We start from the raw sequence: 25,708 nt of genomic DNA, 5'->3' as shown, positions 1-25,708 counted from the left end.
TTATCAGGTATAAAAAGCGTATAGACATTTTAATATTAAAATACTGTGCACGGTTTCACCATAGGAAAGAAATAAAAATCTAGAAAAAATGGAAAGATCAGTAGAGGAGAATATCAGTTTAAATGAATGGCAATAATTTGCTTGAACATGGTTGAGTGAAGAAAAAAGAAATACCAATCAATTCTGACGAAAGTGCTGAAGTCAGCGAACTCGTATAATACGAAGTAAAAATGAACAAGATTATAGATACTATGGGTAGCAATTCGCTTTATGGCTGTATTCTGGCAGAGTCTACTTAAATTTCCGATACCGATTACCAATTATCCGCCATTGGAATCACCTAAAAAATTATTGATACAGATAATTATAGATAATATAGAAGGAAAAAAAAATTCAGAATAAATAATCGAAAATATGCGCATAAGCAAGAAAACAAAATAATACAATTGCGCTTCAAAGACTCTGTGAATTCTGCAATTAAAAATATTTTTATAAAAATGCAAAGACTACACACTATAAAATTGTTCATATGTAAAACAAATACATAATTTACATTAGAAATACTCAAAAAGAGCTAATAATTCATATATGTTTCATATATATATTGCATCCATGTTTTTATCAAGCATTGCATTTTGATTTTAACTTAGAACTTTCACTATTTTTGTACCTTATCTTACACAATAGTATGCGAATTGTTTTTTGGAAACATTGATATTAGTGCCATCTGGCCTCTCGGTAAACATTGTAATTTATGTGCTTCAGCATTCGGTTTTCTACAATAAATAACGTGTCAATGCACTTTGCATATGTCATGTCGAAGAAAAACATCGTTTGCACTTTTACTGTATTCTACCTTCCGTTATGTATCTGATGCACAACGTGGTGCGTCACTGTATTCGCGGTAAATATGTTTGTTTTCGTGACATATCACATTGCAAATGAAACTAGTACATAGCTATATGATAATTCACGATTTCATGCGTCGACATATGATTCACATCCTCTCTCAAGAGACAGAACTCTGTGACTTTGACATATTGACAAAGGTTTGTCAGCAAGTATATAGAATAGTATATTAGCGAAATATGAGTTGATCTTGTATTACATGTGTGAAGCTGCTATTATTTCGTGAAAACTGATAATTAAGAATTCTTCTTTTATTTTTAAAAGTTTTATAATTTTTATTTATAACTTAAACAAATAATTTTAGTTATTAAATTAAAGAAAATGCCTTAAAACAAACTGAAAAGCCAAATGTAATGTCTCAATTTGTTCTACGATATTTTTTATCATTTTTCGTCAGAAATTTATAGTTTTAATTTAATATTTATAGTTTTACTTTTAGAAAGAGTTATATTTTTTAAAATGAAAACGATGAAATCGATTAAAATAAAACAATCATCGTCAAACATATACGAATTCAAATGAAATATTGGTCGATTTTCGAGAATTCTGTTTATTCTGAAACAGTTTTCATATAGTTCAGAGTATATTCATGCATTAAGTTGATTGTTTAAGAAAATTTTCTTAAAAATTAATACTATATATTTCTCCAAATTTTACAAAAAATCACTTATTTATATTGAAAAAATATTTTTTGTTAATTTTAGTAAGCAAATAGATTAGGATAGGATAAAGATAGATATAAAAGAAATGATGCAATTATCTTATAAATTTAATTCTCTTAACGTACTTTAATCTCTAAATTGATTACATTTAATATTTTGTTATAATATCGTAATTTCATTTATCTGCAAAAATTTTTCGCATAATGCATTTCTGAAGATTTGCGCATGATCTTACAAAAATAATATACAAGATGTGCGTACATTTATTACTTGAATTAATAATTAACAATATTAGGAACAATATTAGGATTTGATTTTTAAATAATTTCCTTACATTTAATAGATAAAACGTCATAACTTTATCTAATCAATAAATATTCGAGTTGATTAATTTTAAAATTAACTAAATTCGTCATAACTTTATATGACAATAATCTTAAAAATACGAAATTATTTAATAAAATCCTTAATCATTTGAATGCAATAATTTCTTTGTACAAAAAAATTGACAATTTTAATTATGTCATTGTGACATAAGCACTTGAGTTTTATAAAAATAGTCCTCGATTAAATATGGATTTTATAAGGAAGAGTTTAGTCAGTTTTAAAAATAGATGGATTAACATACTGTTTTTAAATAACATCGAAAATTACATCGAAAAAATGCACATTTTGTGAAAAAAAATTACATGGTAAAATACAAATCATCAATACAGACATCAGATGTCATATGAACACATGCATAATGCACATTATATGATATACATACTTTGTTTTCTTCTCTTAACTTTTATTTATGGAATATACACAAGTGAATGATATAAATGTTTACATAAAATCTTATAAAAGATTAAGAATTATATGTGATGCATATATGGTAGTTTGTAGTATTTCAGTATAATATATTTTGTATGTAATGTCAATAATGTGCAAAATGCAGCTTATTATAAATAAAATATAATTATATGTAAAATATAATTAAAATGTCCATATTATCTAATTTTAATTTCTTTTGCTAGAAAGAAAGAGAAAAATTTCGCTTTATAAAATACAAACAATATTACAACTGATTCATAACAAATTCAATCAGCTCAACATTCTACTTCTTCACGAAGTTTCGGTTGCTAAAAGAATATTCGATTGAGACAACAATTTTTTTGCTGTTTGTATCGTTGCATTTCATTTAAGTTAATCGTGACATTATAATGTTCAATGATAGAATTAATAATCAATTTTTACGATATGACCATCTGTTGAATAAATTTTTATCTTATAATAATTTTTATTATATTATTTGCAAACCTTATTTTTTTATACTATAAAAATAGTATAAATATATATTTTTTAAAAACAGATTAGTGTAATTATCTTTTTCATATAACTACTTTTCATATAATTACAAATTTAATTATAAATTCAAGAATTATAAATAATAAATATTATTTCTATTTTATTGACATTTAAATGATGATTACACTAGCTCTTTTTTTAATTAGTAAATATAGTAATTAATTAGTAAATACAGTATTAGTAAATATTGTGATGTCACAATTATTTTAATAATTTCAAGTCATTATTCACAGTTGAGATTAATAGTAAATTAGCAAATTAACAATTTAATGGAAGCTTTTCTAAAATTTTGTATAATAACATGATTTAAATTATAAATTTAAAATTTGAAAAAATTACAAAAATTAAATTTCGCACGAAATATAAGGCATAAATATTTTATCTCTTATACTGACATTAAGTAAAAGACAGATAAATGTAAACGAATTTGAATTCTATTTTACGAACTGTCTTTCTATCATATTTTTCTGATGTATTTTTTGCTAGTAAATAAAAAGAACAGTTACATAGATCAATAGAATGTATGTGTAAAAGTTATAAATTTTATCTATCTTTATAAATACAAAATAAAGTTCGTAAAATTTTACTTTGTATTTATTTTTTTTATTATTTTTTTATTATTTTAAAAAGCAAAACTACATAATATCAAAAATTGGAATTATTGTCCAATGGAATGCATAGATCGCTTATTAGAAATTTACAATTGATAAATTTATTGATAAAATTATTATATTATAATTATTGAGATAAAATTGTTACATTGCTTCATGAAGTCCTGTTAAGAAATCAAAGGAAACGATCAAAGCTTTAACGCGCGAATCAAAGTGGATTCAAGCATGTCAAAGGCACTTTCCTTTCCATTCTCTTTTTATAATATAAACACATTTTCCAGATACATGATCGGATTCTGCTCCAAGAAGCTGTTTTTAAGCGCGAGCAAATGCAATCAATCGCGCGCACAAGATCGATCGTTTTTTATTCGACCTATTCGATGGCGTGAGCGCGTACGGCATAATTATATTCTCGATTCAAATGCATGCTATGTTATAAATTATGCATCAAGCGCATTTAAGCACGCGCGTGGAATATGTTGAATGTAGTATAGTTTTGCGTCTTCGATCAGGACGCGGAAGGGTCCGTCATTGGATTCTCTTCGTCACGCTTTTCCCACATGTTAATTCTTTTTAACGGGTAACAAATCACAGCTGATACGAAAATTAAGCTGCCAGATAGATAGAAAGAGGCGTCGTAACTTCCAGTCGCATCCATGAATGCACCTGTTTACACATGTGTGAATATCATTTGGATGAATTAACGTCGAAGTTTTCTGATTCATTGATCATAAAGTAACAATTTATGAGATCGGCATATATAATAAAGAATAATTTTAACGAACGATATAAATATTTCCTGCAATCGAAGAATAATCGTTCGATATCGCTGTCGGATAAAAGTCGCGAAGTATAAATCAGCATTATTTAATTAAAATGAATTTTTAGTGTCGCTATTTATGAAAATATAGTCCGAGAAATATGATCAGTATGATCAATATGATTTTATTTTAATTACCTGCGAGAGGTGCGCCTACAGTCGCTGCCACGCCTTGAAACAGAAGAAGCAGTCCAAAAGCGTTTGTCAGTTTTTCTAAACCGAGCAGATCCACAACTAGAATCGATCTCAAAGAAGCAAAGACAGCTGAAAAAAAATATTTTCTTGTAAATTTTATAAATATAAAATTAAAACCACATTGGTGTAAAAATTTTAAATCAAGACATTGTGTATTAGACGAGATGATATATAAAAGATTTATAATGAAAATTTAAGAGCTCACATATACTGCTCGCATATACTGCTTACATATACTAAGACCAAAGCTGGCTGCATAAAAGAACTGATATCCCTCCGTCAGAGAAATGCCGGAGAATATTGTGACTAAACCGCCGACGCTGATAAACATATTATTCACGATCAAAGCATTAACTCCAGGGAAACTGCTTGCTAGACCGCAAACGATACGACCGATGGTATTACCGATACCAATCACCGAAACGAGGAACATGGCCGTAGAAGCATTCATGTTAGCCTTTATAGCTCGATCTGCAAGAATGGCAAATAAAAAAAATCTCTTTTAAATAAACAAAATAACGCGAAAAAATATATTACAGGAATATAATAGAAATAAATGATATCCTTTTATAAGTTTAGCTCTTTTAACTATAAATGCAAAAAATATTTTAATAAATAATGATCTTAAAATTTTTAATAATAAAATTAAAATTAAAACTCTATTTCTGTTTAATTTATAGTATAAATATTATTTATTATTTTACTTTTGTTTTTTATTCTTGATAATTTTAATCAATTTTTATTATTTTATTATTCCTTAAATGTATTATTTTAAGTTATATTATTAGAAAGAAAATTCCAAGTGATACGTATTATTTTTTCTTACAAGTTTTTTTGAAAAATTATATGTTTTTAAACGTGATTAAAAAGCTATAGAAGAACAAATATTATTGATCATTTGATATACGTACCTGGCACGTACATAAAAGGCGTATAAAAGCCCATCATGGTGAGGCCGCCAGAAATCGCTAGTATTAGAAAGGAAGGACTTTTTAGAAGACTTAAATCGAGCATTGTGGTCAGAATTCGCCTCACACTTTCCGGACACAGGTAGCAACTTCCACTCTTCTCCTCCGCTACATCCGTTGCTGTTGGCAGCCGCGTCACTGACATGTGATAACCAACCGATGATTGCTGCAAAATTACAAGCTTCTGATTCTAAGTAAAATGTTTATACGAAATCGCCGATTTATTAACATCAATTTAATTCTAATCCAGTTTAACTTATTATTTTGCCTTTTTATAGAATTAAGATTAGAAAAAAGCAAATATTTTGCGTCCCAAAAAATAATTTTTTCAGATATAATTAATATACATAAAATTTTTTATTATATATTTATATATTTTTAGCAGTATTTTGTGAAGATAATTGATAGAATTTACCTGCGATCTGTAATGAGAAAGTCTGTTCAAGGAGCCGCCATAAAAAATATCATCTCTATAAAACGGTCTCTGCGGATCTTTCGGATTTCGTTTGCCCATTTTAAGAGACTTTTGACTGCATTCAGAATCTGTTCGAAGGCGTCTGCCGCTATGTATCGTATGTCGGCGAATCTAAAATAAAATATTTGTAATTACAAAATAATAATTTCGAAATAGGAAATTTACTTTTGTACAATTAATATTTTATAAATATTATAAATATCTTTTTGTAAATTGTACAAAAATAGAGATGTTGGCAAAAATAAGTAATTCACGAGTCATGGATTTTCTAGGCCATCGAATCGACTTTTATAACTTTAAAAGTGCTCTATTTCATTTCTTGGCAATAATAAACATAGTTGCTTTTTCTTGAACGTCCATATTTCAGATATCCTTCACTTTGAAAACAACAAAAGAGATAAATAGAACTGGTGAGAATCTGAAGTAATGAGTTCGCATCGTTTGTCAAATTTGATGTACAATCTAAACATTTTCGCGACTTTGTTTTAATCCGTTAATCTCAAACGAATTAGATAAACAATATATTTGTATTTTGTTTTTCACATATTTATCAATCATTTTGATATTTTTATAGACATGTTCGTTTCAGTTTGCAGTCTTACGATCAATTGCAAATTCAAATTTATAGCACTTGAATTTTTCGTTCTTCTAACATATACATATATGTACGTATATACATGTAGGTCGTACCGTTGGTACTTGTCCGTTTAACCGTTCCAAGTCGCCGTTGAGCAGATTGTTCTCTTCGGCTATCTTTTCTTCGTTATTTACAACGTCTAAGTCAGGATATATCGGCGAGGATAGCTGTTTCTCCGAACTGCTCACCTTCCTCTCCAACTGTGTCTCCACGTGCACTTTGTGCAACGAATGCAAGGACTTAGAGCTGGAACAAAAATCAATGAATCCCGTAAAGTGATGTGAAACGATTATTGTCATATATAAATGGAACCTTTAGTTTATTACTTTATTATATTAGGGTTACTTCTGAAAAGTTCTGCTGCCGTCGGATATTCCGTGTTATTATTTGTGCCAAAGAAACCGCTTCTATTCGGTTGCACACAGTGTAATGAGGTCGTTGACACACCCTTTCCCATCAACGCAGTTTTTACCTCGAGCGCGGCGTTTTCTGAGGTGTTCTTCACCTTAATTCTCGTTGGTTTTAAAGGACGGAACAATGCGCCGAATATAGCGCAATTTAATAGCATGCCTATAAGTCACACAAGTTTTTTTCATACCAATACTGATGTTATAATATTTATGTATTTATTTATATTATATATAACTATTACATATAATTATATTTTACAGTTTTTATATATTAATATTTTAATGAATATAAATATATATGTATATACATATGTGTTATACATTTGTCGATATAAAAATTTATTCATTAATATATATGTTTCCTTAGCATATCATAATATATTATACAGAAATTGAATTAATGAAGATTATATATCTCTGACTTCTTTAAACGTTTTAAACATTTTAAATATATTTAAACATTATAACATTATATAAAACTCACCTGCTTGAAATAGCAGAGCTCCCCTCCAGCCGAAATTTTTTACGAGTATATCTGAGATCGGTGCAAGTAAAAATGCACCAATTCCAGAGCCACATACCGCGATACCTGTAGCTAAAGCTCGCCATCTCTCGAAATAAAATCCGGTAGTTATTACGGCTGGCACGTATATCAATCCCGCACCGATACCACCTAAGTTTTTGACAGAAAGTTTTGTTTTAAAGAGAGAATGTTTGTACATAAATCTCTCTAATATTTGTTTTCGTTATAAAATATATGATCTCTGAATAAATCGATTTCCACGACGAAATTTTATATCAAATTTTTTTGTAATATATTCTTTAATTTTTAATACATATTGTGTATTATCCTATATAATCAATTTTTATGCATTATTTTAAAATATATAAATAATGTAAAATTTTTAAATATCGAAATATTAATAATTTCCCCGATAGTTAAATATAATACGATAGTTAAATAAATATAATAATATAAGATGCGGCTTGAATTTCGCAAAAAACCATCCGTGCAAAATTAAATAAAAAATAATTGGAAATATCGTGTGTGTACACATAAAAAGATTCTATACGAAACTTAATGGAGATGCCAGATAATTGTATAAGAAATATCTGAGATAAAAAGAACTCACCGATGGCGCCGTAAGAAATGTAAAGGAATTCGATAGATGTACTGAAATACGAGAGGACGAAAGCGATACAACTTATTACGCTTCCTAATATCGCCACCAGTCTAAAGCCATATCGGTTAGCGAGGGCGGACACGAAGGGACCTAGAAAAAGTAATACATAATTTAATTTATGTAAATGTTTTACTTGATCAATGATTATAAATCTTTAATCTTCAGCTATTCGGTTGGATAAAAACATGCAAATCACTCGTTTACACTTTTATTATTCGATTTTAATTGATTTTATTTTGAGATATTAATTATTGTGTACATTGTTTAACAATATGTAACTTACACAAATTAGCAAATCCTCAAATAACAGTCAAGAAAATTTGTAAAAATAATATATATCGTATATTTATAAATACTTTTATTAATATATACTGCTACTGTTAATAATATTACACAATATATATATATAAAATATATATATATATATATATATATATATATATATATATATATTATATATAATATATAAATAATTCTTAATTTCTCAGAAACATATACACTACACAATATTAAAGATATATTGCAGAAAGCAACTCCTTAAACATTACTCTTTATCATCACAGGTAATTAAGTATATTTTTACTATGCCCGTGTGCATTGCTATGCTAATTACGTACTGTATATGAAGGAATATTTTTCATGACATATAAATCGTCATGTATTTTTTTTTCAAATCTTAAGTCATTAGATATTATACACTAGAATAAAATTAAATGCGTTTAATGTTTATGAAATGTGATTACTAATTATTGAAATTTTATCGCTAATCTTTGAGATTATGATAATTTAAAAGCATTAAGTATTGTTTAAAGCATTCATTGTATATTAAATTGAGCGCTGAATGGAAAAGTTTCTACATATTTATTTTTCTGGATTGCATTGCGAAAATCCTTGAGACTGATTATACAAACGGTTGCTTATTGCGATGCTAATTCTGACGCAAATACAAGTGTCATGTGTTACTTTATCGATCGATTCAATATCAAGAAGATGTTCTAAATGCGAGTTTATTATATCGCTAATATTTTACAAAAAGATTTATCAATTTTGTTCATTCAACAATATATTGCGTCCATATTGTAGTTTGATCTCGAAAAAACATTAACTTCAATATTGTAAGATAACTTATCTAAAGTAGTTTCTAAAATTTATTTTAGAAAAAATAGTTATTTTAGAAAATTATTTATTTTAGAAAATAGTTTATCTAATATTTTATCTAAAATAAATGAATTATATATTTAATCTATTAGTTTAACGATATGAGATTTTTTGTATTCGTTGTACTTATTAGATTTATGTTTCTAATTTAGTGAATTTTATGAATTGATAACTCAAAACATATTTACTCTTTTTTGTACTGCTATATATATTATAGTTATAGTTATAGCGATAGTTAATTATACGGCACATACTTATTATTATACAATACTGATATAGCATATTGTTATATAAATTTGATAGACACCTAATCATTATTGTTAGGAACGAAATATATCTGAAATCTTATACGTCTTTTAAGTAGGGTATATATATTCTTTTTTTCATTAAAATCTTATTAAATTATTGAATTTAGGATTAATCTTGTAAAAACAATAAAAATTACAACATTTTTTATAATACATATCATTTTTATTTTTTTTTAATTTTTGTTTTCTTTACTACTTTATATTTATTTGAAAGCTAGTTTTGAAATCATAAGAAGAAACAAAAGCATAAGATTGAAACATCAGAACGAGAAAGTATTATTTTAAATTTTTTAATAATAAATTCAAAATACCATGAAAATAACATTATATCCAATAAGATGTATGATATATGATGAGACATATGATATATTTTTATGATAAAATGAAATACTGTTGAAATCCAGCGTTCTAAAATTAATATTTGGACTTGCTATTAAATGTTACATACATGTCGCTACTAACCAGCCATGAGATAAAATCCAGTTTGTAATGAACCGACAAGCGCGACTCTTGCTTTCGATATGGAAAATGCATCCGCGATATCGTTCAAGAATATGCCAAAACTGAAGATGATACCATCGACGAAAAAGTTGCACATGAAGGAGGCTCCGACAATCACCCAGCCCCATCCTCCGTCAGGTGGTACCACCATTTCCACTTCGATGGTCTATTAACCCACAAAACTTTTACAGTGATTCATAAGTATCTAACAAAAATTCATTAGATGCTTTTTTGCAAAATTATCACAAAATAGTCTAATTTTGCTGCGTTTCTTGCTTAAATTTTCAATTCATTTCAATCAGCTAGAGCTGTATTCAAGAATTAGAGAGAGTTAGAGATTTTATATTCATAATAAAAGGGAGAATATATCAATAAGAAAATATAATACATATATATAAATAAGATGTTATTTGCATATGTGAATATTACATTAAATTAAGATTATAAAAATATTATATTAAAAATTATCATATTAGATATAGGTTAAATAAATAAAATGTAGCTATAATTATATGCAAAAAAATTATTTTTTTATTATAATATAAAAGAATAAGCAACATGATAAAAAGCTATACATATAAAAAGTTGAATGTATGTAATATTGAATAAGAGAATATTTTGGATAATATTTTTAATATGCAATATGTATAGGAAATTTTATGATAAATAAATTAGAATTTGCCGTAATCTGTTTTTCGAGAAAAAAATACAATTAAAACGAAAATTTGCTTTGGATACAAACGTGATAGAAGAAATTGAAGACCTGTGACTTCTAATTAGTATGGAAATTTTTGCAGCCGATGTTTGTTCGCGTTTGAAAACGAGCTGCTTAAATAGCTAATAGATACGAGCCTTTTTTAACTACGATGCTTAAAACAAAATTAGCGAGAGTATTCTTGAATATGAATTATTTAAAATAAGAAAAGAAATTTATAAAGATAACATTATTGAGAAATTAACTGTTATAATTTAAATATATTAATTTTAATTTAATTTAAAAAAATGTACGTTAAAAGGGTTAATTTAAATTAAAAGAATTTACGTTAAAAAATAGAGTTTAAATATAATAAATCTTGCTTATGCGATAAACGACTTAAAATTATTAATAGTTAGTTATTAATTTTAGAAACAATTATATTATCTACAATTTATAAATGTTACATTTTATTTACATTAGTTGCAAAATGTGCATAGTTGTTGTGTGCAAAACAAACAATAAAATTGGAATTTTCATGCCTCAATCATCAATAAGGATAATAATCATTAAAGATAATATTCATTGCATTGCTTTTTTTGCTTGTTAAAAAATACGATAAAATATGATATAATTTGCTAAGACGAGTTCGATTAATTTGCGACTGTTTTTTGATAATTTGCGACTGATTTCAACATCAACATTTTCGTTCGTTGGAAATTCACAAGGTGCTAAGATCAAGGCCGCTCAGAAAGCTGCCGAGAGGCCGGCCTTTAGTATTTCGGCCGTTTCGTGACCTAAAACTTTGAAAGTTATCAATTCGCCGCCAAGCCGCTTAAAACATTAACTTAACCGTAAATGCTTGCGTATTTATCTTCCATAGCTTCAATTTAAAATAATGTGTGTGTTTCACCTAATGGAATCTAAAGAAAAATTCAATTCAATTTAATAATTATTGAAAATCAATATTTTTTTAAGTTCTTAAACAAGTAAAAAATTATACATTCAAGTTGCGATTTGATTATCAATATTATCATTTGTGTAATTCATAAAAAAAAAGAAAAAAATTTATGTGTAATATTCAATCTAAATAGATTAAGTACGAAAATAAAGAGAAAAGATGAAATCAACGTGATCAAAGAACGCGAAGCGTTTCTTACATCTCAGAAAATTGTCTTATATTTGTCTTATTCTTGCAAAGGTTCCGTCGATGAATATGAAAGTACTTTCTCACGATCGAAAATACAAATAATGACACAATACGATCGAAAACACAATATAATCCGGAGAGATTCGTTGTCCGAAGGGTCTATTGTTTGTGTACAAAATATATTATCAGTTATTCGCGGCATAAAAATCAAAGCGATTTTTTATTATCGCTCGCTAAAATTAAGAGTGAACGGAGACAGCAGTAGTTTACGTTGTTAAATTTGAGACGGATTGATAACGAAAAATTCAACAGGGAATGCGCGTGTCCGCCTTTAGATGACCCTTAGCGAGACAAGGACTATCGGATTCATTAGTATGTCGCAAATATGATATCGCACTTGCAGTTTATAACATATGTATGTATACGATCCGCCCGTTACTTTCAACACGAATATACTGATCGCCAAAGCTGTGGCCTGTGGCGCGATGCACTCTTTTTGGAGCTTTTGCATTTTAACGTATGTACGGTGCGCGTTGTCGACTCACCTCATCATTGTTATTGTCGTTAACGTCCTCGAGCTGTAGCTCATCAATCTTGTTGCGATCATTTTGCTGCGATTTGCTCGCGTTCGAGATCTGCTCTTCCGTTTTGCTAGCTATTATCGTCGACATTGTCGTGCTGTTTAAATCTCTGAAACATATTCGAATGGAAAATGCTGCTTGAAATTCGTGTAATGAAGATAAAGGTAATAAATAAAGTTTTGTATAACTCGAGAAGTCAGATGCTACAGAAAGAGTTTAAAACTTATATATTTGTAAATATTGGAATTGTATCAAAGATTGTCTTTCTCTCTCTCTCTCTTTCTTTCTTTTTTTTTCAAAAACGTAAAAAGAAATTTTATATTCGAACGAATTTTGAATCAAATGTCTTTTTGAAATATTGATTTTGAGATAAGATTTTTTAAAAAAATACTTATGTAATAACGCACCATATAAATGTTAGGATTAATATATCATATTAATGTATCATTAATATATCATATTAATGATTTATTGATATGATTTATATATCATGAAAAGGATATTTAATAACATTTTATTAAATAGTATTTATAAAACATTTTTTGCAATCAAATATCTTATAAAAGTATTTAATAAATCCATCTAATTTCATAAGCGATCTATAGTTTTTACAATACTAATTTTCGTATTATTTGCAATGATATTCCATCCCATTAGGAGGCAATAAAAATCGAGTACAGACATGCATAATAAAGAATTTAATTGTCACTCAAAAGTAACATAAGTAATATTTGAAGCGTTTGTCTGTGCTCGATTACCTCACGTATTCACGTAATACAATTAAACTTGAATGATTCTCATCATATAAATGTCTAGTTCATTTATGACCATTTTCTTCAAAAAGAATACAAATAGTTCCGAACAGAATATTTATCGTTTTACTATTTGAGCATACAATGTGTTCATAAAATACAATGTCGAGCAATGTAGATTTAATAATGAAGAATTAATAAGATTAGTAAGTTGTAGTAAGTGAAAAAACAACATCTCTAATTGATTTATTTTAAGAAAAGATCTTTTATCGGTGATATGATATGTTATTAATTAATTCTTATTATTAATTCTGGAATTTAATAATAAGTAGTCGATATGCTGCCGTTGCAATAAGTTACCTTATCAGAACGAAAATGGTGGAAAACAAGCAATTATAGAATTAAATGATTTTGTTATCGCACAACCAGCTTTTTCAGTATCAAATAGAGCCAGAGTTAGCTTCCATCAAAAAATTCTTCGATCAATTTAGATTTGATCTTTTTATCAAAATGCTAAAGAAAATTATTATTTGTTTTTTTGTAGTTAATTTTAAATATTAAATATATTTGAGACTAGTTTAAAATAAATATAAAATTTATTAAAAAATTATAAATAAAAATTTTATTATATGTATATATTTTAAAGTGATCAATTTTTTTAGAAAAGATTTCTGATATTTCAATCGCTTATAGTTTATATAAATTATTGACCTTATGATTTAAGAAATATAGAGAAGCATTGAAAGAAATTAAAAAAAAATTCATAATTAAACTTCAGCGTGCCGTGATTAAACTAGAAAATAAAATAATTGTTCGTTGAAGCCATACCTATATATTAATCAAATGAAAGTTTATGAAAAGACAGCAAAGCAAGCATTATAATGATGCTTAACACGTCTGAAATGTTGCCACGTTTTAAGTATTTTGTATCTTATAAATCAACGATAAGATAAGTTCGAGAAAATATTTATTTCTGATACACAACACACAAATAACTTTTGTAATTCGGAACGTCTATCTTATATGTGACACTAATTTTATGATGCTTCACAATGTACATGTGAATATACGTCTGTGTCTTGTCAGATACAATATCAAAATTGATTAAGAATTACGATCTCATTTTTCACGACGCGACATGTTATTTGCAAAAATCTATATAATATATAGCAGCTATCATGTAAACGAAAATATGTGTAAATTTTATTAATTGATAACAGATTTATTTTTAGCGTGACTTTATTTTACATTCCCTTGCTAAGCAATAGTCTGTGAAAGGAGAAAATAAATTTTGAAACTTTATTTGACTTTTTTCGTTGTTTTCGACTTTTTTATGATTAATTCCATTTAACCATAATAAAATATAAGAAAATATTTAATAAAATATAAGAAAACTTTAAATAAAATATATGAAAATATTGATGCTAAACTCGTTAGTTTATAATATAATCTATAAATATATAAGAATATGATATATAAGTATATAAGAATGGAATATATAAACGTAACGTTTTACGAAAAAATAGATTATTTAATTATTATTTGTAATTATTTTTAATTTTTACAGTAATTTATGTTTTAATAATTTTTTATTAATAATTTATTTATTTATTTATACTTATATATTAACATTGTTTTTTTTACTTAGCAATATATTCGCATATTTAACAATTATTTTTTCAAATATTACTTAAACTGATTATATTAAAACAATTATACTGAATATATATGGTCAATATTTGAAGGACTATTATTTAACACATTACACTGATATTGTATAGAATTTCATCTATTATATTTCTTTCTATCAATCGAAGTTCTATCTATTATAGAAGTTTCTATTAATTGAGTTACAATTGAAGACTAATGCTTATCATATATCTTATATGTACATCATATTTTTTTCTATCTCGTTTGACATAAGTTTGATTTAAAACAAATAGACTGATAAGAGTAAAGTATACATTGTACGATACATACATGTAAGATATTTACATATATGCGCAAGATATTATTATGTTTTCGCTATTATGACGTAAAGATTCACGTCAATTGTATTAAAGAAAGTCGTATTGAAGATGAAAAAGAAAACTGTAATGAAATAAGGCAATCACAAAGACTCAGACATGGCTCCATAGTAATCGCTGTTCTAGAAATGAAGATGATTTTTATAAGAACGTTGATTACCTCTTTAAACGAGATAAATCATTATCAGTGAGCAACGGACAATGCAATTCTGCTATCTCGCTGATAAATTATGCTTAAGTATTTATCGAGCAAACAGACACCCTCTACCACTTACTTTCTACTAAAGATAAAACGCTAATAAAACTCCATGGTTTTACACAATATATATATAAATATTATATATAATGCCACGTGAGTACTGCATTAATTGGCAGTCGGGAATAAATTACTGCCACATCAAAGGAAATTATCATTCGCGATGAAATAATGAGAAGATCAAACACTCATAATAATAATTGTAATCACGATGTGTGACTAAACTTGCTTAAACGTCGAATAATGCATATTATAAGGAGAATAAAGAGAATGCAACGCTTATTCATACTTAATGATACATGTTTAACGTTCGACAAACAACGTGGTATTGTAAGTGAGTGCAAAAAATACAAAGTATCGCATATTTTATGCATCATCGTTACTACAAAGTGAAGCGGCAAAATTTTTATTGACACGCAAAGTACCGCGGAAGCTGGCGTGCATGTTATGGGAAATTGTCAGTCGTAACATAATGTATATTTTATAGATTTTGCATTATAATCTCTTTTATTGCGATATGCTTTTATATATGTCTTTCTTTTCGTAGAATATATGAATCACTTTTCTTTTTGTCGTTTTTTCTTTTAAATTATTTCTATATTTGTGATTTATCTCTTTAATGATAGAAGATCTTAATATGGAAACGCATAATATTTCAAATTTTGTAAAACATAATGTGTATCTATTTAATAAATAATAAAATTCTTTAATTCCATCCTATAAAAATATTAAAAATATTGATCATAACAGGATTATTTGATTTATCTTTATTCGAATTATTTTTTTCATATCATTATTTAGAAATCATTTATTTGATGTGTAGCTCCTTATTTTTCAAATCTTTTGTTGTCAGCATTTCCATATTTCGTAAGAATATATGTATGTAAATTAGATTTCAAAATGTGTGATATAGAAAATGGTGATTTTCCTACAGAATGTGTTTCAGTGACCAATTGTTAACCCTTTCGCTGCTGTTTTGAAATTTTGGTAATTGTATAATGTTGGCGTCTTAAAGGGTTCAATTGTTATCACCAAGATAATGCTATTGCCGCCTTTAGGCATTCAGTATTTTTATTATCATTATTCAAATATCTTTATACTAGTAACTGATACGCTTTACACGATAGTGAAAGGTTTATAAAATTTTATAAAATTTTATGAACTTTGTCGCATATCGGTCACGGCTAAATATGTGTCGTCTGTCACGCATTAGACTTCGCCGCAGCGAAAGGGTTAAAGCATTATAAATCCTTCATGTATGTTTTAAGAGATTAGAGACCTATGTATGTTTTATAGTTTAGAGACTGTATAGGTTTTTCTATGCGAACTCAATGATATAAAAATTTCGATTTTTATTAAATGAGATGTCGATAAACATCTTGATATCGTATAAACTGATTTATATTATCATTGCCTATTTGCAATAACATATAATTATCGCAAGAGTGGTATCAAAACTGATCACTTAAAACAGATGTTCTTTGCGAGTGAGCGTTATTTTGGAATATATATAATCTCTTAAAGCATTATAAGTCTTAAATGTATGAAAGCAATATTTTCATTATTTGAAAAATATTCTCATGTTTATTTTATGATTCTAAATTGTATTCTCGTTAAAACGATTTATAAAATACAGAAAAAGAGAGAGAGAGAGAGAGAATTAGAAATGTAGTAAATTGTTCCCTTGATCATGGTACATTTAAACTGCATGGCACTCGCGAAAGTAAAATATATTTCTGTATAAAATGCGTGCTGACCAGACTATCTCACTGGGTATAATAAACATCACACTCAAATAAAAAGTCCACTCTGCTTTTTATGGTCTGGCTTTTTCGAGATATTTACAATCATATTCTGTACTTTCATTCGTTAATTTTTCTATGCGAATCAATGATATAAACATCCAATTTTCATTCATTCAATCAGATAAATATCTTGATATCGTATAAGCTGATTTATATTATGGCCTATCACTGCAATAACATAATTATCGCAAGAGTGGTGATTGTTTTCTGATATTTCACAAACATTATCTTAAAAAGCTGACCACTCGAAATATAATAAATGTTCTTTGCGGGTGGGCGTTATTTTAGAATATATTAACTTCGATATTTTATTATAATCATTTGATATTATTAGAATCACAATTTATTATGAAATTATAATACCTTATAGTATTTTGGAAAAATTTTAAATTTAATATCGATATAAATGATGCTTGATTATTCATGCAAATATATAATAAATATATATTTATATAATATATTTATTATTTTTTTTACATTATTATATAAAATTTAATACATAATAATAAATATATAATGAAATTTGTTAACAAGATATCTTCGCAAATGTAAAATTGACATATGAAAATTTTACTCGCCCGAAAAAGATTTTAGTCACTATTTTTAAATAAATCGGCCAATAATGAATTGAAAGTGTTTCACGAAAGTGTTTCTTATTTATCCTCATGGTTGGTTTTTCTAAATTTATTGAGATACTGTCAGAAAAATTCATTAGTCTGAATTTATGGATTAATTCGATTTTTATTGCCTCTCATCATGAATGAGATGCGACACGAGATAAAGTGTAGTAAAAATAAGAAGGTAAAAAATAAAATCTCTCTGTAATAGCATCGCTATTTCTATTTATGGTTAAATGTATAGAAAATTAAAAATAAAACGTCAATGTAATTTTTTCAAAATGAATCTGTAAGATTGACTTGTCAATGTAATTTGTTTGTTGCGCTGGACTAGTTTGACAGTGTTTTTCATATTTCATCACTAATAACAAGTTGAGCTATGAATCGGAGTCAAAGTTCGAGGGGACTTATCTGACGACTTCACGTGCTATGCGTTTATTTATTAATAATACTTACGATTGACGATAATAACACGCGTCAAAAATTTAACAAAAGTTCTCCATAAATAACCGCGAACGAGCTATTAATCGTATTATTCTCGCGCTTTTGTTGTTTCTTTTTACTCTTTATTTTCTATTTCGAATTTACCGACAGTTTTTTTTTAATCTGATTAAACAGAAAGTATAATATGTTAATGAATGATATGATTAATGTTTGCATGCTCTTTGATGGCCGAATAATGAGATTCAGTTTTTAGTAAAAAAGGAAGAGAAATATTTATTAAATAATCTTTTTATAATAAAATTAAATTATATATATATATTTTAATATAATATATTATTTCTTTTTTTAACATAATATATACATATATATTTTGTTATTTTTTAAATTATATTTCTGGCGCAATTGAATACATCAAGTCTTGTTATTTCATATGTTTGTTATGCACGTGAAATAATACAGCCTCTTATACAGCGTCTGGTATACGATTATTAGACTTGCACGAAATAAATATCATTTAAATAAAAAACTTCTAAGTTGCACGGCTTGTTGATTAATTTTTAAATTCCTCCTGTAATGAATGTGGATGAATTCTCGATGATGTAAATAAGAGAAGATACGCCGAGAAGGAACCAGATGATGGCCTTACTGTATCAAAAATATTCTTAATCATCTTGATTCTCTTGAAGCAACCTTTACCTTGCATTCTAACATTCCGATTGAATTTCGTAGTTTAAAAAAAAAAAACATCTGCGCGCGAAGATATATTCCAAATTTATGAAACATTCTTCTGAACATCTGCGTCTTGCGAAAAAATTCATACTAAAATTTTTTTTCATTTTATAATCATTTGTAACATTTGTTACTGAATTCCGTATTGTAAAATTTAATTAATAGATGAAAATGATTTCCTAATAATAAATACATGTAAAAGCTATAGTGCTTAATAAAATGCGATAAGTATAAATTAATAAAGATAGCTGTGTTTCTATTATATAAATTAAAAGCGTTAATATATGATAAAAATTCTAAATAGAATCTTTTTTGAAAATATAATAAGAAAAATAAAAAAAGAACTTTGATTTATATTTACTTTGAAATAAATTTTGCATCAGGTTCACGAATATCTAGAGCAGTTATCTTGTACCGTGTGATAATATAAAAATAATTCATATCTAAAAATAATTATAGAAAGCAGATCACGATTTTTGCAGAACAATGCAAACCAATAAGTATGTTATATATTCATTGATTCATAATTATGATAAATTCTGGCTATTATTTCCTTTCATAATTCTTGACACGATAATATTAATTGCTCTTAGTATACTCGATTTTAATATTTAAAGTTATATATTTAAAGAAAGTTTCCGATTTGTTTTAAAGATTAAAATGTGACTTTTTTACAAATAACTGCTTAAATATTTTTAGATATTAGAAAGGAGAAAGTACACAATATAGTTGTTTTTCGAGATATGAATATTTCAGATAACGATTACTGATATTTTTAATAAACTATTAATGAACATTAATTTATGCTGCATTATAAGCGGCTGCGCGCAAACACTCTTTTATTGATTAATCGAATATATCGCATAAGTAATAGCTCTTGTGGATTTTTATTAGTTTTTCGTGATTTTTCGTGGTTTACCGCGATTTATCGGCAATGAAAATATTCGCACGTGTAAACGCATGTTGCGTACGCATGCGTGGCTAAATCTGCGCGGGAAACACTCTCGGAAGAAATTCCACATAGCTACAGGATATGGATCACTCTTTTTACATGCTTTATATTCGCACGCACTCTCTATCAAACAGCTGATCCCAGCTGATTTCTTTGTCTCTTTCTCTTAATAAAATAAAGCGCGATTGACATAAAGACGGAGACACGTTACCTATCTATCTTTCCGAAATCACTGTCACCGACTGCAGAGAGGTCCCGATGTGCCGAAAGGAAAAAGAGTCGAAGAGAAGCGAGATGCAGCACTCTCGGCCGCACGCGTGCGTGTGCGTAGACGCGTGCAAGCGCGCGTACTAAAGTGTCGCGCGCTCCGGTTTCGAACGGCGCGACTTTACGTCGGTCAGTGATAACGATGGGATGTCAGATTGGCCCATTTTGGAGTGGAAGTGTCGCGATGTTCCCAGCATCAACGAAAGAGATACCCAAAAGATAAATTTCTTTTTCCTCTTTCCTCTTGTTTTCTCAATGTTTCACGATGTTTCTTCAAAAACTTTGCCCGATAAACATCGAAATTAATCAAAGATTATGAGATTACAATCTTTAAAGAGACTTCTCGATTAATAATTATTTCTCAATTAGTCGAAAAAGTCAGTCAAAAATAGATGCAACATTGTAGCCTATTTTTATTTTTGATTACAATGAACTATTCAATTGATTGCTATATGTAAATTACGATATACAGCATGTGAATTAATTTCGGCAAAATATTGGATCATTAATAATATATTATTTTTTTATTCGCGAGTAAACGTGTATGTTTAGATAAAACACTCTAGAACTTTATCTGATGATCTATTTCGAAATTGTTGATAATTATAACTCGATCGCACATTGTGTTTTCTATACATAAGATAATTTTTAAATATCACTCATCGCAATGAAGCGTTGAATATTTAATTCGTATCTGTCTCGTCGCGACAGTTGAAATGACGCAACGATCGTAGAAAGTTTCGGTGCTAAAAATTCGGGGTCGACCATCATTTGGGAGTAAATCGTTATTTATACATTTAAAGTGAATTTAACGACTCATTGTCCTAAATTTCTGCAGTCATTTTATGCATCGATATATCCTCGAGATGAGATCATACGAAAATTAAAATGATCGTGATCATTAACAGCATTGTGAGCATTTTTCATGAACAGATATTAAATAAAATTGACGAAATACAAAAATGAATTCAATATTGTAGACGCACAATGTAATTTTTATTTTTAAAAGAATATTATACAGAATATATATATTATAGAAAAATATTACATAAGTATCTGCCATACTCGTACAGTGTGAGTGAAATAGATCGCAAATAGGGTACTCAAAAATTCAAATGACTGCATCTATTTATTACGTATTCTCAATAATATCGTTTGCTGTTACGCGAATACATTATGTAAATTTTAATTAAATTTGTTGATGTTTCACAGCGCAACGCAACACACTTATTTGTTGCTCAGTTTACATTAAGGATAAAGAAAACATTACGTTATAAAATATGATTTATTAGAATAACACATTAAAGTATATAATTAATTTTTTACATTTTAAATAAAAAAAATATATATAATAAAAATATATAAATAATATAAATATATAAAATATATAAATAAAACTGAGAGAAACATTAATTATGTTATATAACAATGATGACTTCTATCATTTTTATATCGCTTATGAGAGACAAATCTTGATGTTATAAAATAACAAAAATTCAAACGCTATTCTCTATCGCTTACTATCACTTTTTCTTTCATTCCGTGGTTTTATTAGAAAATATTATACATAGTTCGTATCTTCAATGTCAAGTTTACGTGTTTTATATTTCAGATTTATATTATGTGATAACACACACACATACACAAGTATATATGTAGATATTCGTACGCGTGCGAGCTTATTATAGATTGCAAACATGCCTCTCGAATTCGATCAAGTATGCATTATGCATGATTAAATAAAACCTCTAATGTACCGAGACAATTCAAACAATGTACATGTATTCCTATTCTTTCTTATTCTTTCATTATATTCTTTTTAATTATGCAAAATTTAACCTTAACTGCGCGTGCCAAACGTGCATCGAGCTGTATGCACTTTTAGAAATCGCATTACGATCAAATTACCGTATCGCACGATTGAGTCGTTCATTCGTCACTATAGACAGAATTTACCGTGTCGAACAAATGCGACAAACATGATTAATAGTTTCCGATCGTTCTTATCTCCTCTTTAACTGCAAGGCGAAAAGACCAAACAAAATGTTGTGAGAACTACACAAAATTAGGTGTAATATATAAAATAAAATATAAAATTTCCGAAAGTATCTTTTTCAGATGTATGTAAAATTGAAGGATTTGATTTTCGCGTAAAGAATTTTTATGCTATAAGATATTTCATGCTATAAGATAAAATATCGAGAAAAAGATAAAATTAAAATTGGAAATTAAAAATCGTATCAAGTAATTAAAGCATCAAAAATCATCCGGAGCATCGTCACACGTTTATGGCGTAAGTGCCGTTGATCGACGATAAGGATTCTGGAGGCGACTGGCCGATAACCCGTTTCCCAGAGCAGGAGATTGTCGCTGAATGCACAACCCGTTTTTGAAGTTTCCAAGCGCACTGGTAAATGGCATGGCGCGACACGTGACGTAAGTGGCACGACGCGATTACGAACCTGGGTGAGCAACGACTGGCTGAAAAGTTTCCCGATCCTCCATCTCGAACACGATCGAGATCCATAAAGATTTGCATCGTCACCTCGCATCACGATCATCGGCAAATAATTATTCAGTTGGAATCGCGAGGACAGCTGGGCAGACTCAGATACGCGAGAAAGCTGTTACAGGGCGGTTCGAACACATGTGTGGCACGAGATCGTAAAAGTATGCACTGTCGTCGATTTGGCGCGGCATGTGAACGTGACTTTCTATGATCAATTAATTAATCATGATTTTGATCGGCGTTAGTTGGCAAAATTGGCTAGATTTTTTTGCTTTTTCGAGAAAATAAAATTTTTGATGACTTTATGCATTCTATGAAGGTAAAAGAGAAAATGCGAAAAATATATACATTTTTTTAAATTAACCATAAATGATTAAAAGTATGTATCCAGAAATTAAAAAATATATTATTAAGAGTAATTATACATAAATGAAAAATTGAATAACCAACAGAATCCTTCTTTTATTTGTAAAATTTAATTGATTAGTAAAGAAAACTTTTAAAGAATTATCATTATATATAGATTTCTTATATAACTTACTAAAGAAAATTAAAACATTTTAAATTATTCAAAAAGTTATATCAGCTCGTTGAATTTATTTCTTTTCAATTTCTAATTCCTTTTTTAATGATAAATATAGTATATATGTATCTTTTTTTCTGCAGCAAAATTAAGATTTTCAAAAATGAAATCTTCGCAGCAGTTTCTGGGTTGGAGTACGCAAATAAATTAATTGTAGAGCATGTACAATATACATTATTTTATTGCGGTAATATAATTTATTGCAATTTATTCTTACTTACCGCTTTATTCTGCCAGACGATTGTAAACTCGCACCGCGATCTTCTCTCTACCACACAGGCAGACAAAGCAAACGCGTCTCTTCTTGAAGATGCTTCCACGATTCTTCAACAAGAGCGCTTTGTTTGTCTTTGTCTCGGGCAAGTCAATCCGCGACACGCCGGTGGTCCACATGCGCGAGTGATTTAATCAGCTGTGCTAAAATGAATCGACTCGCGGACAAAATAAGTCCTTATCGCTCTCCTCTGCGCAACAGAGGAAGTTGATATTTGCGAAAATTTCCTGTTTTTTTTGTTTTTTTCCTACCGATCACTGTGTACTCTCACAATATGTACGCACGTGTAGTTCTAAAAATATTTCAAACGTTTATGTTCGCGCGTTCTTCTTTCCCAGCCGAGAGCCGGCGATGAAGAAGACGGACTGGTAGACGGATAACTCGTGAGCTATAACTTACAGTCGCTCAGAATTCTCCCTGATTTGCTAACCGACGATTCGCGAAAGCGTTTTTCTAGACCTCCCGCGCGCAATTTTCTGGGCAACGTCGAGCCCCCTCCTGTATTATCCGCTTGAAGAGAACGAAAGTACAAGTTTACTTACTTGCGAGACTTGATCGTGTGCTTGTCCCTCTCTTGAGAACATACAAAAAATGAAGAAAAAAAAAAGAAAAAAAAATGAAAGCGATCCTCGAATTGCATCTCATTCCCGATCGAGTACAGCATGTGTTTGTCGCCTCGTATAATATGGCGGTTGTATATTTAGTTGATGGTGAGCATTCTTGTTTGCAATTTCGTTGTTATATTATAATGAATACTTCGGTCTAATTTTCTCGAAATAGCGCGCGAAGCGGATTTAACTAGTTTTGCGATTACATGGGATTCTATTGATAGATAATTGGCACTGTATAATTAATTGCACGTAGTCATTTACGGTAAGGGCTTGTCTTCTTCCTCTCTAGATAACAGCTAAAGGTTACGCAAAGAATAAAATATACTATCACATCCAATATACGCCAAAGAACACTATAATTATTGATATAAAATAGTATATTTATTAATATATTATAAAAAATGCATCAGGCTATTTTGTTTTCTTTTCACAGTTAATGCGAATACATAATTTATAGTTGTATAATTTATACATTTTGATAAAGCTAACTATAATGTTAATTAATGAAGTTTTATGGTTATCTGTTAGTTCACGAACCGCATAATTCGTCGTAAACGTATGCTATCAAATAAGAGTTTCGTAAAAAAATTAATTTACTTCGACGTATATAACGAAAATAAATTTCCGCTTCTAACATCATTAATTTTTATTAGAAAGATATTATGCATTGATAAATCGAAAGGATTTATTCGATATTATGCATTGATAAATCGAGAGGATTTATTCGATAATTTAGCAAAAACGAAACCCGTGCAATATAACACAATATAAGTTGATGTAATAATTTATTGCTGATAATTTACTTCTCCGATCTGTGCGCCATTTACATGCCACGAAGCGATTTCGATATTTACATGATATATACAGAATCATGATTCGAGAAAGTCGATGATTTTTTCTTGGATAATATTGGATATGTGGGGGTATACATGCAAAAAATAAACGCGTTTTTCAATAATAAAAAGTCATAATTCTTCTTCTCAATTTTCGATAAACGTTACCTAATACATTTGTCCTTCTTTGTACCATATCATATGTTTAACATACGCACGGAGTAGGGCGCACGCGTTCCTTTTTTTATGCTCGTACACGGAGAGAATAGTGTGGCAGTAAGCGGCAATCTATATCGCATTATGAGAGTGTGGACCGTGTGGCGTGTCATGAGCAGATGAATCTTCGACAAATAATTCGCTGGATTGCATTATTAGCGATTTTGTGTACGCGCGTTAATACAATGTTCGTGTTATTATCTATCTATACTAACATATT

The 25,708-nt window shown here is 28.3% G+C and overlaps 2 protein-coding genes across 8 annotated transcripts in view; one reads left to right on the top strand and one right to left on the bottom strand.

Moving 5' to 3' along the window:
• The window catches only part of LOC145977223 (protein arginine methyltransferase NDUFAF7, mitochondrial), a 73,289-nt gene that overhangs the window by 44,163 nt on the left and 3,418 nt on the right, over positions 1-25,708 (top strand). The gene's annotated exons all lie outside the window — the stretch shown is intronic.
• LOC145977220 (monocarboxylate transporter 12) lies at positions 1,698-24,193 on the bottom strand. 7 transcript variants are annotated; one of them, XM_083109014.1, is made up of 12 exons: positions 23,776-24,193; positions 12,578-12,722; positions 10,150-10,354; positions 8,171-8,311; positions 7,522-7,710; positions 6,954-7,197; positions 6,681-6,873; positions 5,931-6,101; positions 5,459-5,681; positions 4,779-5,018; positions 4,491-4,616; positions 1,698-4,198 (listed from the first exon to the last, which is right to left on the bottom strand). In XM_083109014.1, the coding sequence occupies exons 2-12, from the start codon at positions 12,701-12,703 to the stop codon at positions 4,041-4,043; spliced, it is 2,016 nt and encodes a 671-aa protein (XP_082965140.1). In that variant the 5' UTR covers positions 12,704-12,722; positions 23,776-24,193; the 3' UTR covers positions 1,698-4,040. The 7 variants fall into 7 exon arrangements, with proteins under 7 accessions (XP_082965140.1, XP_082965138.1, XP_082965143.1 ...); XM_083109012.1 differs by lacking the exon at positions 23,776-24,193 and adding an exon at positions 20,407-20,525; XM_083109017.1 differs by lacking the exon at positions 23,776-24,193 and having other exon boundaries at positions 10,136-10,354; positions 12,578-12,696.

The sequence above is a fragment of the Camponotus vicinus genome, unplaced genomic scaffold (assembly GCF_025532165.1).
Source record: "Camponotus vicinus isolate PSW18456_S1 unplaced genomic scaffold, iyCamVici1.0 SCAF_9, whole genome shotgun sequence".
In the NCBI taxonomy this organism is placed as follows: domain Eukaryota; kingdom Metazoa; phylum Arthropoda; class Insecta; order Hymenoptera; family Formicidae; genus Camponotus; species Camponotus vicinus.
Note: the sequence above shows the minus strand (reverse complement) of the source record. Positions and strands in the feature narration are given on the sequence as shown.

What these genes read in the sequence shown, in the direction of transcription:
- LOC145977220 (XM_083109014.1), bottom strand. Translation starts at nt 12,703, where the DNA reads ATGTCGACGATAATAGCTAGCAAAACGGAAGAGCAGATCTCGAACGCG. An exon ending in TGGATTTTATCTCATGGCTG is followed by an intron (nt 8,312 to 10,149) that starts GTTAGTAGCGAC and finishes TACTTTTTCTAG; the next exon opens with GTCCCTTCGTGTCCGCCCTC. An exon ending in TGTAGGCGCACCTCTCGCAG is followed by an intron (nt 4,199 to 4,490) that starts GTAATTAAAATA and finishes ATGTGTAAACAG; the next exon opens with GTGCATTCATGGATGCGACT.